The sequence below is a fragment of the Prinia subflava genome, chromosome 3 (genome assembly GCF_021018805.1).
Source record: "Prinia subflava isolate CZ2003 ecotype Zambia chromosome 3, Cam_Psub_1.2, whole genome shotgun sequence".
Lineage (NCBI taxonomy): Eukaryota > Metazoa > Chordata > Aves > Passeriformes > Cisticolidae > Prinia > Prinia subflava.
In genome coordinates, this window is record NC_086249.1 from 57,678,989 (window position 1) to 57,693,442 (window position 14,454).

The following is a 14,454-nucleotide window of genomic DNA, read 5'->3' on the forward strand; positions in this document are numbered from 1 at the left end:
CAGCTGTAGGAACAGAGACCCTGCAAACAGAGGGCAGATCTTCTCCCCAGCTGCCATGCAGAAATATAATTACATGTTAATTTTAATAGTAACTTATGCTGCTGGAAGAAACAAGGAGAAGATACAGGAATGCTTTATTGGGAAGACACACCAAGTACACCTTTCTACTGACTACTGCCAGAGGAAAAGACATTTAGCTTTCACAAGTACTTGATCCACTTTCAGAAATATTTCAGAGTTTTGCATTTGTGGTATAAATTAGGTGCACAGATATTGTATAGCAATGGGCACAAGGATTATCTGCCACAGATCCTTCCATGTAATGTCAACACCATAAGGCAGCATTACAATCTTTTAGGAAGAGAGCATCAAACAGGGGGAGCTTTTTCTGCAGCTTCACCTTCATCACACGGAAAACTGCTATATCATAACAGTAGCTACACTTAAACTGTCATCCTGTAACAAATTTCCCTACTGTAGTGCATGGATCCTAAAAAGTTAGATGAAAGGAAAGCCCAGCATGTTCACTATGTTTTCAGTGGGAAGGTAGTTGCAAGTGATTGCAGTTTGCCAGCTGCAGTCCTTCCCCCACATCTGGCTTGCAGAGGAGAGACCTGCAAGGGAAGACTATGAACTTTCAGCTACACCAGTCTACCAGCTACACTATCTTAATCAGTACTTCATAGCTAAAACTGTGCTAAATGAACGTGCTGAATTCACCAAGCTAGGACCGGCCTTTTTGGTGACCAAAGCTGTCACCATGCTAATGATCCACAACAGCTCCCTGATATTTGTAAGCCTGAGTGACCAACTGGACTCACTATCATACCAAGGTATCAAACCCTCCCTCCATATCCTGGCAGAGAAATAACCATGACTTCAAGTTCACCTACCCAGCACTAGGCACCAGCCCCTGCTCTGCTCTAAGAACAGCTCTACTGGCTGGGAGCCCTGAATGACACATGGTCTGAATTGTTCTTCACTCCTGATTTAGCTTCCATAGTGCCTCAGTTCCCTATAGCATCACACTGTTGGTAGGTGGTCTCAGTAGATCCCCATGTTGCATTAACGTAAACAGCAACTGTGACAATCTTCTTTATCTCTGTCTTTCTGTCTCTCTGTCTTTGATGATGGGTAAGCACTGCTCGTGGCAGCCAAACAGAGACTACTCAGACTACAACACTAATTCTGAACCTACAGGTGCTGTTTTTCAAAGGTATTTCAGTCCAACAGCTCTTGGAAATTGGATACTGACTTTGGATATATAGATCTCTAAAAACCTATGTTTCTATAAATAACTGTGACAGAACTACTTCTTACTGTTTCAAGTCTTACATATCATCACGTTATAACACAAAAACTGAGTCATTCCAGCACTTACTAAACAGACACAATGTAACAAGGGAATGAAAAATTCTTTTCTACTGCTATGTACAAAAATCTGTGTTCAGCTGCTATGCCTCTAGACAGTCCTAGGAATAGTGTTCAGTTTAGAGCAGCAAAATTCACCGAGAAGTCAGAATAAGAAGGTGGCTATTTTAGGGTATGAAACTAACCTGTTTACACCATTTGAGTCATGGAGTTTACATTGGGATGAGCTAATCACTTGCACTACTCATGAAGTATACAAATCATACAGTTCTGAAGACCTGCATTTCTGTTGTTAAATCCTCCTCCACAAAAATCCCCTGTCATTTCAAGCAAGCAATATTATTCACCTTCTCTTTCAAAGAGCTGTCCAATAAGTGATTAGAGGAAAACTTTTGCAAGGCTCAGAAACACACCTTTAACCCATATTAACACATATTAACCCAGGAAAACACCAAGATTTAGGAAAGGGAGGGTAGAAAGGGAGCAAAGAGAGTTTCCTCATTTCAAGACAGACAACTCCTAGGTTAGTATCAGATCTGAAGGTGTGAAACAACACCCTAGAGAGCAAAAGCAGGAAGAAGTCAGACTAAAATGGTAGTGTCTCCTACCCTAAGAAAAAGATTCAGGAGGCTGGTGCAAAAACCAGTTTCTCTAAACAGTGTGGGGGTAAAGAAAAAAAACTAGCTATCAGTTCCCACAAAATGAAGAGGTTTATTAACATGAGTGGAGACACTAAGCCAAAGCATCTCCAAAACAAGAAAAACAACTTCCTAAATAGAGTTCAGTCATTGCTACTGAGAAGCAGAGCAGTGTTTCCACTACCACCTTGGCAGATGTCTCAGGTGGACATCTTCCCATCCACATGGGAAACATGCTGCAAGGTCACCTAGTGGAAGAATCTCTGGAAAAAGATAACAATGTAATACACTGTATTTAAGACATATGCATCACAACTCAATCTGGAGAATAATGGTTCTCTGTAGGGCTACTTACCCTACACTTCTGACCCAATACAGAAACCAAAATGCATTTATCAGCTTACATACAATAAAAAAATGAACAGCTGTAAATTCATCATAATGCCTCAAACATTTCACTCTCTTCTTTCACCTTAAGCTGTTCCAAGCAATAACCCAAGTTTTCAAGAGTACAGAGAACTGATGATGTAAGGTTTTATCTCAGGTAACTGTAACTCACTTTCATCCATTCACTATTCTATCAGATAATGCATAGCATTATGAGACAGCTACTTCAGGGGAAGAAAATAAAAAGGAAAGAAGAAGAAATCTCAAAAAAAATGGTCAGATTACAAATATGCTTATTGTTTGGTTTTAATTATCTAAATGTCTTCCCAGAACTGTTCTTTACAATCCTCCCAAAGACTGATATTTAAAATATCACAATGCTACCCCATTTCTTGTGAATGCTCAACATAATTCTTACCTGAATTATTTTGCACTTGAGTCCATGAAAGCCAAATGAGTTGTGAATAAATACTGCTGTTGCTCATGCCAAGACTTGTATTTTTCCCCATTTTGCTTTCATTTCAACTTCTCTTCTTGATTGCTCTAAGTAGCAATTGAATCAATTGCTACTCTTTTGCAATTTGGAGGTTGAGATGGTACAAAATCCCCCAGATCAAGTATAGAAATCAACTTCCCAGCACTTAAACTGGCAGAAACGTATACGTGAGACTAATACATGACACATTCCTCCCATCTGGGAAGAAGAAAAACCAGTTTCTATCAGTTTACACCTCTCTATTGGTTGTCACTCCTGTCCTATATTTTTTTTCTGAATAATTACTTTCTGCTATTTTGTTTAAAGAATATTCTCAAGTATTTTACTTCCTTCATGACACACAAAGCAGTTTAAAAAATAGAATCTGTTCCAATTCAAATTTATCCTAAATTATTCTTGCACAGCAACACAATGAAGAGAGAAATTGTGGTCAAACCTACAGTGAAAGTGGTTCCATTTTTAAAAGTGCTGCTTTTGTGTTTATATTAAAAACCCTTGTTTACCTCTATGTTGACCAGACATTTTTTAAATTCTTATCTGCAATTCTGTTCAATGCTGCACCACACACTTGTCAAAAGTCAAGATTATGTGGAGACCATTTCCATCCTAGCCTCCTCTCAGAGAAATGTATTAACAATGCCATAAAAACACTCTGAAGGCACCTATAAATACTATGTTGATGCCAAAATTTACTATACTGTTAATTCCTTAAAGAAAGAAACTGTGTGCAGGGCTGTAACTGAATGATCTTTATGATCCCTTCCAACCCAAACCATTCTGTGATTCAATGAAAACCACCTAAAAAACACAGAAAAACAAACAAACAAAAACCCAACAACAACCTACAAAATATCTCATGCCATTCTGTAACACTCTGTTTGCATAAACCCATCTGACTGCCACAATTCAAAAATCTTTCTGAAACTAATTCCAGCTGAAACTGTCTCTGCTCTTGCACACTGAAGTTTGCCAGACCACCAAGAAAAGCTGCCTGCTGCATCACATGTAATCTCAAAGTTGTATGATAAAGAAGTGAGACTTTACAGAACTTTTCTCCAGTGCAATAGGAATTCCACACTTCATGAATGCACAGTAACCAGGATTATTCTGGAAAATGCACTGAAATTTTAATTAGGGTTCCTAACAGTTTGTAGCCTGCAGATTTCAAAGAACTGACACACTGTGCTTAATTGCAACCTCTCATACACTCACTCACATGAGAATGCTAACACCTCACACGGATCCTACTGGGACAGAAGGTGGTTCTCTCTGAGAGAGAGAACTAAAGGAAAAAACTCCCAATGAACCAAAGAAGAAATCCACAAGAAAAAACACATTTTAAAAAATGAGAACTTCCTCTCATTCCTAAACTCGATGGCATGACATACATTTGCAAGTTTTGGCCACTCTCAGTTGGACAATATATTTCATTTTCCATTAGCCAGTTGAAGTGATAGATTACCTCAGTGACCTTTATCCCATCAGCATTATTCCCTCAGCACTTTTTTCTGACTACATCTGTTGTATTCCCTTCACAAACCCACCTAGATGCTAACAGTGCACTCTTGCTATTGCAATTTCCTCACCATGACTGTTCATGCTCAGCTGCTCCCAGCAAGATCTATAGCTAATGAGATCTCATTTTCACAAGTCTCCATACAAATTAAAGATCAAATGATATCAGAAATGTGTATACTGTAAAACCTAAGTAGAAACATGGTGGTCTTCTGGGAGTTACTCCTTGAAGAACTCCCCACACCAAGCGTCCAAAACTCCACTGTAATGAAATACACGACCTTGATCTGTCTGCATAAGCAAGATACTTACTTCCATAAGTATCTCAGAAATTTCAGTTTGGAATTATCTGGCATTAAAATACAGTTTTCATACAATATTCAATCCTTCATTCCCTAAACCCAGAGAGGTGGGTTTAATGGTGTCCATTGCCTGTACAAACAGAGCTGGGCATTGGTTCAGCTTGGACCAACTTTGCTGTCTAAAGGGAACACAGACACAAAGCTGGACTGGAACCCAAATTAGAGGTAGTCTATAAGAGACAGATTTGGAGGGGTTGTTGCCGCTTTTCGTACCTTTGCTTTTTCCCAAATCCTCTTCAACTGGAAGTTACTTGTTAATTCTCTCTAAATATCTCACAGTTAGTATCACCCAGTTAACTTGGTGTTTCCCCTTCCTCATGCACAGGCATCCCACATTAGTACTGTACATGGTTCATAGTGCTTTTTTCACATTTTCACATGCCAGTGACCATGGCAACACATGCTGGTTTGCATTCGGCAGAGAAAGCATTAAATTGGCATAACACTCCTACAAACCAATGCAGCAGGTTTGCAACACCGCAACAGAAATAGGTGACAGCTACTTGATGTCAGCATAGAAGCCTCTAGTTTTAACAGGCTTTTTTATCCAAAAGCCTGTTTGCCCATTTGCATCAGGGAAGTCTGTTAGAAATGCAGGAGCACAAGGCAGAGTGGGAGAGATGCCATGTGCTGCATTCCATTGGTAATCCTGCTGTTAAGCTAGTGGCACTGGAGAACTAGGCAGGAGACAACGCTCTCACCTCTTGGAGAGGTCACTTTCTGAGTGCTGGTGCAACCTTCCTGAGCCCTGGTAAAAGGTTTTCAGGAAAGAAGGGGCAGAGAGAGAGGAGGGGAGACCAGGTGACGCAGATTCACTCTCACTGAGAGCGCGCCGAACCCCGACCACGGGACTGTGCAGGCAACAAGAGAACACAGCAGATGGGTCAGCACGGATTTGAATACAACAACAAAACCACCAGACTAGAGACACTGGCCAAACACCTCATCTTGGCTTACACTAACTTTGTTACCCAGAAGATAAAATCTATCACGTGCACTCCTGGGCAGCTTCCCTAGGGATATTGATTTTGCTGTTACAGCTGATTTCTATTAAGAAACTTTTCAATGACATTGCAGAACAGGGAGACCACCTTATTTCTTTAGCTTTATTTATTCCCAAAGCAAATTCAGAAAAAAGAACAGCTTAAACATTCAGAAAATACACTTAGAATCCTTCTTGATTTATGAACCACATTGTTTCTTCCCCTTCAGTTTTCTTTTGCTTTTGTAAACAACACATTAGGAAGTAGAAATTATTTAAATGCACTCTTTCTGGATAAATTTTTGTGAAGTAATTAAATTAAGAAAGGTAGTCCTACTCCACAGTTAAACATTACTTAGTAGTAGTGACAAGTATTGGAGGGGACATAAAAATTAGTTCAGTTTCTTTGCTTGACATTTATGACTAATTCTCAAAAGGAAAGAATGAAAAACCCCAGCCTAGAACCATACTGCTACAAACTGTTTTGACTAAAAATCTGCTGATCCCACTTAATAAGCTACTTCTTACAAGTTATTACAAAGCAATGTAGTCAGCAAGTCCTTCACTTCGAACTGTCAGGGTTTCCTGTTTGCATACAACACGGTCAGTGTGAAAAAAGTTTACCTTAGTAAAAAACACATTATTTATCTCTCTAAAAACACAGTGTAACAAAGGCTAGTTTCTTACCCTTTACTCTCTTCCACTCTCTCAAAACAAAATATTTTTTTTTGCCTTCCTCTACTAGCTGGTGCAGCATTCGCTGATATTTCAATGCAAGCATCAAACAGGTGACAAATTACTATTTAAAGCCATTTTTGGAAAGAGCCCACAAAAAGCAGAATTACAGGCAAGCACTGAAACAGACAATAGGTTGGAGAGTGTGATCCTCCAACGGAAAACAATTCAGCTCATCTGGACCTGAGTTTTGTAAAGGGTTTGGAGTTTGTATGGTCACTTACTGCAGGTAGCCAGCATAGAGGAGAAAAAGAAGGCACAACCAAAGAGGCCCACACTGAACTGTGGGGACCTCTTCTGCTGAGTGAAGGAACTCCTGAAGGAACACTGTTCCATGTGTAAACAGCTGAAGAGTCTCCAAAAAGGAAGCAGAAAGAAGATACAGAGGGAAGCTCTGAAGAAAGGCAAATAGGAAAATCACATGCCTCACAGTTCCGTGGATGTGTTTAATCCTTATGTCCTTCGCAAGGCTCCTCACCAGTTTTAGTTCTGTACGTACTCTAAGTGAGATTTGACTAACACGGCTACAGACACTCGAAGCTGTTAGTGCCTTTTTCATCCCGGCATAAAAGTTTCGGGCTGCCATCCCTGCCACTTAAAGCACTGAAGGCCTCTTTTCCAAAGGGTCTGACTAACAAAACTGCCAAAAAGGCTCAGCTCAGAGGCGACAAACAAATAAATAAAACAGATTGCTGCTGGCATCTGGCCGAACCATCAATTTGATGGATCAATGCCTCCCCTGAACCCCTAACTCAGGAACTATTGAGTTACTGCAAAGTACCAAACTACTCAAAAGGCAGAGAAGACAGGCTGAAAATAAATAAATAAAGGAACAAACCAACCCCGGAGAAGTGCAGAAGCCAACCTGAACGAAGCTCCCCAGGTACTTGGTCAGAAGCAGGGCTGCTGCAGCCCCCACAAGGAGGAGGGCGGGTGAGGCTGGAGCAGGGAGGCAGGGGAGCGCGGGCGGGTGGCACGGCGTGCCCGACTCACCTTGGCGCCTCCACGCAGTTCTGCCGCAGCAGCGGGGAGCGGGCGCTCTGTGACCTGCCGTTCTGGAAGGTTATCCTCCGTCGGGCACTGGAGGGCGGGTGGCTGAAGGTGTGAGCGCGCCTCCGGAACTGAGGGGAGTCTGAGCCCTCCTCGGGAAACGTCTGCCAGGCCGACGACACGGGGGACGCTGGAGGAGTAGCTGGCGGGGAATCGCCCGGAGAAGTGTCCTGAAAGGAAGTGCTGGCGGGGTAAGGCCCGAGGCTCTGTGCCCTGAGAGAGCTCTCGCTTAACCCACGGGCACCAAAGCCTCTCCCCCTTCTGGGTCACGACCTATTGTATGCTAATTATCACCCAAAGCAGACATCCTTTGATAGCTCACTCCAAACCAGTAGCGTCCTTCTTCCAAAAAGGGAAAGCGGAGAGAGGAATAAAGCTGTATACGCAACACAAACAACATACTAATTACTCCAGGCATCCTCTCACAGGGATTGGCATTCCAGCTAGCAGACTTCTGTCTCTTTCAGGAAAACACAGGAATGGAAAAGGCTAGGGAAACTGCTTTTAGCTAGTTTCCTCGACATATCGCGAGCATACTTCCTGTACCGTCACAGCGACATCCTGGAAGAGTGACTGTTATTACACAGCCAGTTTATGAGTAACTGTAGCAGGAAAACCATAACAGAATCTTCACCTCCTGGGAAAACCAGTAACCAACCCTCATGTGAGGTGAAACTTCAAAAACAGGAAATAAAAAGAAAGTGAACAGAGTTCCGCCCTCTTGCTACCATACAGCATCCCAACAGCTGGGCTTAGGTCAAAAATTCTTACTTCCCTAAAGCAACTATTACTTACAGAAAGGATTCTTCACCTTCAGAGCACTTCCTTTTATTGACACACGACCTTACTTAATTACTTCAGTAAAACGAGACAGAAATCAGAAATTCTTTGCTTTTTGTAAAAGCAAGGGAAGGGCAGGATAAAAAGACTGGCAATCAGATTAAAGCTGAAGCTTCAAGTCAACATAAACCCCAGCCTTCTTACACCCTCTGCCTCCCAGTGGAAACATCTTTTGAGTTTTGTAAGTTGATGTGCTTTGTTCTACTTCCCTCAAATTAAAGCAGAGCGCTGTATTTACGCTCCATTGACAGCCGTGTATGCAAACACCAGTTTAAGCTAAGCTCCTTACGTACTCTGTCAGAAGCCAGGCTGCTGCAGCGCTCAAAGCTGTCCACACTTCCCAGGCGGCCCCGCATTCTGTTGGCTCCCTGCGAGAAAAAAAAGGCAAGACATTTAATCTGGTCTTTTCCCCCTTTTTCTGAAGGTTAGGCAAAGATGGCAACACCTGTGCACGTGAATGCAGGGCAGTTCAGGCATGTGACATGACTGACAGAAGGCCACATGTCATGGGTCAAGCACTGGACTTTACAAAAAGTGTCATCTGTAGCTGGCCAAACTGCATCTTCTCCCACATGGCTCCCAGGAGTTTTAAACCTGCAGCTCTATTGTTTGAGGCAAGTGAGTATTTCCTGACACTTCTGAGGCAAAGTAGCTAAGTCAGCTTTAACAGCTGAGTTCAGAAAACTCCAGACTTCAGTACTGTGCGTGCACTGCTCCTGATGGATGCCTCTGTCACACTACAGTCCCATGAGATACAGTTTATCAATATCTAAGCATTTCAGACAAATTAAGTCCATCTGGGCAAAAGGAGTAAAAGTAGTAAAACTGGGGAGAAATGCCCTCTTGGCAGCAAATCCAGCCAAATAGCACCAGACAAGACAAGACTTTTAATCTATAATGCTAATAAACCTGATGCAAATTTGTTAGAAATTTATGCTAAAGGATCTTTGCTGAATTTGTAACAGTCCTTTAGTTTCACAAGAAAAGGCAATAGATCCACAAGATTTTTGATTATCTTTCACTGCTAATGTTTGCTGTTGGACATTTCTGACAACGGCAAGTTGCTTTCAGTACTTTATCACAAGAAAAGTAGCCTAGGTTTAGGAAAACTATAGACAGAGCTCCTCTTGGTATGCTTGCAACTCCGGGGAAAGTTTTGTCAATATCATCAGAACTTATTTAGCCTACTTTTTCCTGGTAAGAGTTATTTTCAAGACTTAAGAGTGCCCTTTAAGTTCATTATCCCACTTAAGCGCATTACCAATAGATACTCTGTCTGAAGCATCACTTCACTGAACCTCCCAAAAAAACAAGAGCAAGTATAAGTTGGAAGTTTCTCACTACCTTTGAAAATGCAAACTTCTGGCACTTTAAGAAGGACTTTTTGGTTAAGAAAGCACAACAACAGAAGAGGTTAGTGCAGCATGGAGTGGATGAAATCTGTTCAAGAGGTCAAAGAAAGGTTATGTTTATTTCCCTGAGGTACCTCATTAGGAAGCCTGTTTTTGGTTCAAACCTCACAAAAATAAGATCAGTCCAGCAAAACAAACAAGTGAAGAAGTGACATTCCTCTGGGACTGTGTGAAGCCAGGGCACAGAAACGAATGTTTCCTAGGGCCAAGTAGTGAATGGCTTAAAATACCACTTGATGCTATTTACCTAGCTAAGAAGCCATCCACTTAAAGTGTTCCTAGATACTGGTTACTACATAACCTCTTTCTTTCTAACTGTCCTAAGACTGAGCCTGTCTAAGACTTTCCCCAACTTATACTGACTTCTAACTTTCATTTTAAAAATTTATCTATAAAAAGATGGTGAATGCCACTTTAAAAAAACAAAACAAAACTAATTTAAGTTCTTTCTTGGTCTCACTTTTAAATAAAGATGGCAACTTACGCGTAATTAGCTCTATTGCATGAATACCATCTGCATCTGCCTTAAGGAGGGGAAAACCCACTACATCAATAGGTATTAGTGCTTAAATACCTTTAAGAATTAACCATGATCTGTTAGGCTTGTTGTAATAGCCTGATGAAGTATGAGAACTACTGAAACAGTCATTGTGTATCACGTGTATGCACATAACACACAGCACACCTGCACAGAGACACTTGCATGTACCTGCTTTAAACAAATAATTAGTGGTTGAGCTGCACTCCAAGTAATTTTTCTTAGTCTTGCATTGTGTAGCCTTTTGGGGGATCTGCAAGGATGAACCCCTAAGTGTGTCATGACTCACTGCAACATACTGCTATTTCTGATCCATTGCACTGTCAAGGTAAAGATGAGTTGACCTTTCTCACAATGGCAAACCCGCTTCATAAACAGCAAACTTCAAATGGCCCTAATTCAGATTCAGGTGTCTCCTTCTCTTGAACTCAGTCATGGGCTATGGTAGAGCCTTATATTATAATACGCAGCATGTCTCAGTGGCCCTAGTGAGAAGAAACGTACTATACCAAAACCCCCTAACATCTATTTATAAGAAATTTCCCTTCAGAGATTTTTCAATTTAAGCAGTGTATTTCATCCAAATGACTCTTCCTTGACATGTCTGAAGTGCATGCCTGTAGAAGCTTTAGTTCAGCGATGACTTCTTTCACAGCAACTGCAGGGTTAGTGACCCACCACTAGAGCTAGATCACTTGCCAGTCACATGCCCCTTAGGTGTGGAAAAGAAACCAGACACATCAAAGGCACGACTGTAGCTGTCACCATTTGATGATATTCCAAACTGCTGAAATTACCCAGATCTTCTGACAGCCATCACTTTTTTGCTCTCTTTTACACACAGTCACTCCCTCTTTCTCTCTCTCCATATTCAGACTAAGTCCCTAGTTTATAAAATCTGCTACACAAGAGAGGTAAATTTGACCAGGAGAGTTTTAATGCTAGTTTGAATGCTAGATCAAATTGACACCTACCTGTAAGTTCTAAGGATTCCCTCTGGCTAAGAGTATTTGGTTTCCTTTATAAGGAATGGCATCCTACATTTGCAGGTTACTTTATGACGTGTCCATGTAAACTGCAGGGCAAGTGCAACTTAGTGCTTCGGAAATTACATTAAGCAGAATGAGCTTAATGTCACTGGTCCAAATTACCCTGTATTCAACTCATCACATTTCCTCTGTAATGACATACTGGATCCCAGGCACACAGCCTCCTTCAGATACTTCTCTATATGCCTCTTCTCTGACTCACCCTTCTGAGCAGAGAACTACACAACACCTACCATTCAGACTTCTTCACCAGAAGACTACTTAATATAAGAAAGCTTCAGTGATTATCCCTAATTTCACATCATATCTGGCTAGGAACATTAAAATTAAGATCAACTCACTTTTTAAGACTACTGCTTTTTATTCCCCTGCAAAAGAAACTTTGTTACTAGTTTCTAAAGATTCTTAGTGCCTAATATGGGCAGTTGTAGCTATGAGCTGGAAGATATTACTTCTCAGAAAAGAGAGATTGCCCATATATGCAGGCACATTTATTCACACTTTGCAAAAGCAATAACATGTCTCGTTATGGGATCATGTAGCCATCCTGACTGAATTTTATTCTGAAGCAACACATCCAACAACACTCAACTAGCTCACTTGCCACCTACAATGAATGTTCACTGTTCAAAAATTTGTCTTTTTTACCCTCAGTATGTGTGGCCTTACAGTAAATATTCTAATACAGTTAAGTCACAATCAACCCAGCTGTAACGCTCAGGGATATTGTTTCATTAAGGATTTATCAGACTGAGGACAAGACAAAGAAAAATCTGATAGGTCTTTAGCTGTCAAGGATATCTGGGACAGCTGATGATAATGAGTTGTTAAACTTACCCTTGAGAAGATATTTTCCAGAGAGCTAGTCAAGGATTTCTTTGCCTTGTTTTTCAGAATGTCAAGTTTAAACCGGCCACCACTGGTGGTGTTTTCTGGAATCGCACTGTTAGAAATGACCTATTGAAATGAGCAAGGACACTATTCAGCTTCAGCAACTCTTTTTTTAATTGTGAAGATTATTTCCAAAGACTAGAGCTGAACCAGGTTACATAAGAAGCAAAATACCCTTGGCCTTATTAAAAAAACTCACACACTACACTCCTTCCAAAAGAAAAAAAAACAACAAAAAAACCCAAACAAATAAAAAACCAAAACAGTCTCCCAAACAAACAAACCCACAGTTAAAGACACATTCCATCCCAAAGACTATATTGTAAAAGCATACCAATTTAACAATACTGTTGCCCATTTAGTTTGCAAGGTAAGTTCACAGTTTAAACTAAGAACATTGCCGTCTTCATTCCTATTCTTCCTAGATATTATTGCTTGGGCATGGGGATCAAAGGGGAAAGAAAAAAGAAGAGTTATCCTCACACTCTAAGGAAATACAGACATAAAATTAATTGGTTGTCTTTCTTCCTGTGATGTCCCCTCAAATTATAAAACCCTGGCAAGCCACTATAAATTAAATCAGATTTCTTTTTCTGTATAGTACTTTCTTAATTATAATACCCAGCTTCAGGAACTCCTGAAGATGTCTAGCAGTGGTCCTACAAGTAATTAAGACAGCATTTGAACAGGCTGGGAAGTGGGAGAGGAATCACACAAAACCAAGCTTTACCGACGGTGCTTCACCAATGTGGATGTGTGTTTTCTGCTTAGTCTCACAGAGTTGACGGAGATGTAAGATCACAAGTTCATTTTCCTCCTGGTCATTTTCAGGCTTCATTTTCTGTCAGTAACAACAAAGAAAGGAGTTGGTCTTTCAAGTAATGATTTGTTTATTTTTCCTTCTTTTGTAGGTATCCTTGAAATTAATATACTGATACATGAAATTCCAGAGTGCACCGTTATTACGTCAAATTGCAATTCTGTCTGTGTGCCTTCACACTCCAGAGCAAGATAAAACAAAAACTGAAAAATGTTGCAGGCTGTAGAGAGAAAAGAGCCTTACACCCACACATTTTGTTTTCTAAGATTGTATATTACTATACAGCCTTCTAAGTGGCATAAGGAAACCAAGCCGCTCTATTCTTCAGGAGTCCAGAGAGGAGCACAGCCTTTGGAAGCCTAAATCACTGTGTACTTCATCCACTAGAGTACATCAGCTTATACCAGAATGTTGTGCCAAAGTAAGTCAAAAAAGACAAATTCTGAAAATGCCGGACCTGTTCCTGATACCTGTATGTCCCTCCTGCTCTCAGCCTACTCCCACATCACTTTCAAGCAGGGAAATGTGTTTACAGATGAAAAACTAAGCTCTTAACAAAAAATATATTCTACATAAGAGGACAGAGTATCTCAGCAAATTTGGGAAACAAAATTTTTCCAACAGCAGTGTCTCACACATGAGGTTCAGTTGGAGCATGCTATTTCAGTATGATTTTTGGTGGAAAAATAGTAAATTCTAGATCAACTACACAACAAACCAAACAAATCAAAAGCAAAAATACCTAGTCCATTTGATCATGGTCTTTTTCAAATTAGGAAGAAAGCTCCTAAGGTATTACCTGAACACGTTCAAAAATGTCTGCTTGTTCATTGTCAGTTAGCGATGACAGATGTCTCTGAATTACAAGTTTGGCTCTTGGTGGATAGAGTCCTAGGAAAAGAATGGACCATTAAAGATTCTCAAATGATCTCTCACAACACTTCTGAGCAAAATGACAGTAGAAGATATAAACCTGCATTTGAGTTTATACAAGCTAAATGTATGACTGTTGTATATACAATGTTGTATACATGATACAAAATAATTGAGGTTTTGCTAAACCACATGGCTTTGTCTTCTTTCTTCAGCAACAAAAGTATAACCAGCAGCAGCTAAGTGCCTGGCTCCTGTGTAAAAGATTGTGCTCCAATGGTTTGTAAAACCACCAATGGTTTCTGTCCTAATGCCAAGAGATCACTGACAGCTGTAAGCCTGATAATTGTATGGGACAGGAGGAGGAAAGGAACAAATCAGGGTTATAACGGGAGAGATAACCAATACATAGAATACTTGGAAGTTTTCAGATGCTTTTAACTTAAAAATTAGATGCCTTTCTGCACAATGAAAGGATAGGGGAGAGGTCATACC

The 14,454-nt window shown here is 40.6% G+C and overlaps 1 protein-coding gene across 5 annotated transcripts in view; it reads right to left on the reverse strand.

The window, feature by feature from the left end:
* The window catches only part of TBC1D4 (TBC1 domain family member 4), a 95,820-nt gene that overhangs the window by 18,178 nt on the left and 63,188 nt on the right, over nt 1-14,454 (reverse strand). For 3 of the 5 annotated variants that reach the window (XM_063392222.1, XM_063392223.1, XM_063392225.1), the window contains exons 6-11: nt 13,886-13,977; nt 12,997-13,107; nt 12,213-12,332; nt 8,670-8,744; nt 7,480-7,706; nt 5,471-5,620 (exon numbers count right to left, since the gene is read on the reverse strand). In XM_063392222.1, the coding sequence (XP_063248292.1) occupies nt 5,471-5,620; nt 7,480-7,706; nt 8,670-8,744; nt 12,213-12,332; nt 12,997-13,107; nt 13,886-13,977 (775 nt within the window). Of the gene's footprint in view, nt 1-5,470; nt 5,621-7,479; nt 7,707-8,669; nt 8,745-12,212; nt 12,333-12,996; nt 13,108-13,885; nt 13,978-14,454 lie in introns of those variants that run through there. The other 2 variants (XM_063392224.1, XM_063392226.1) reach the window with 2 other exon arrangements.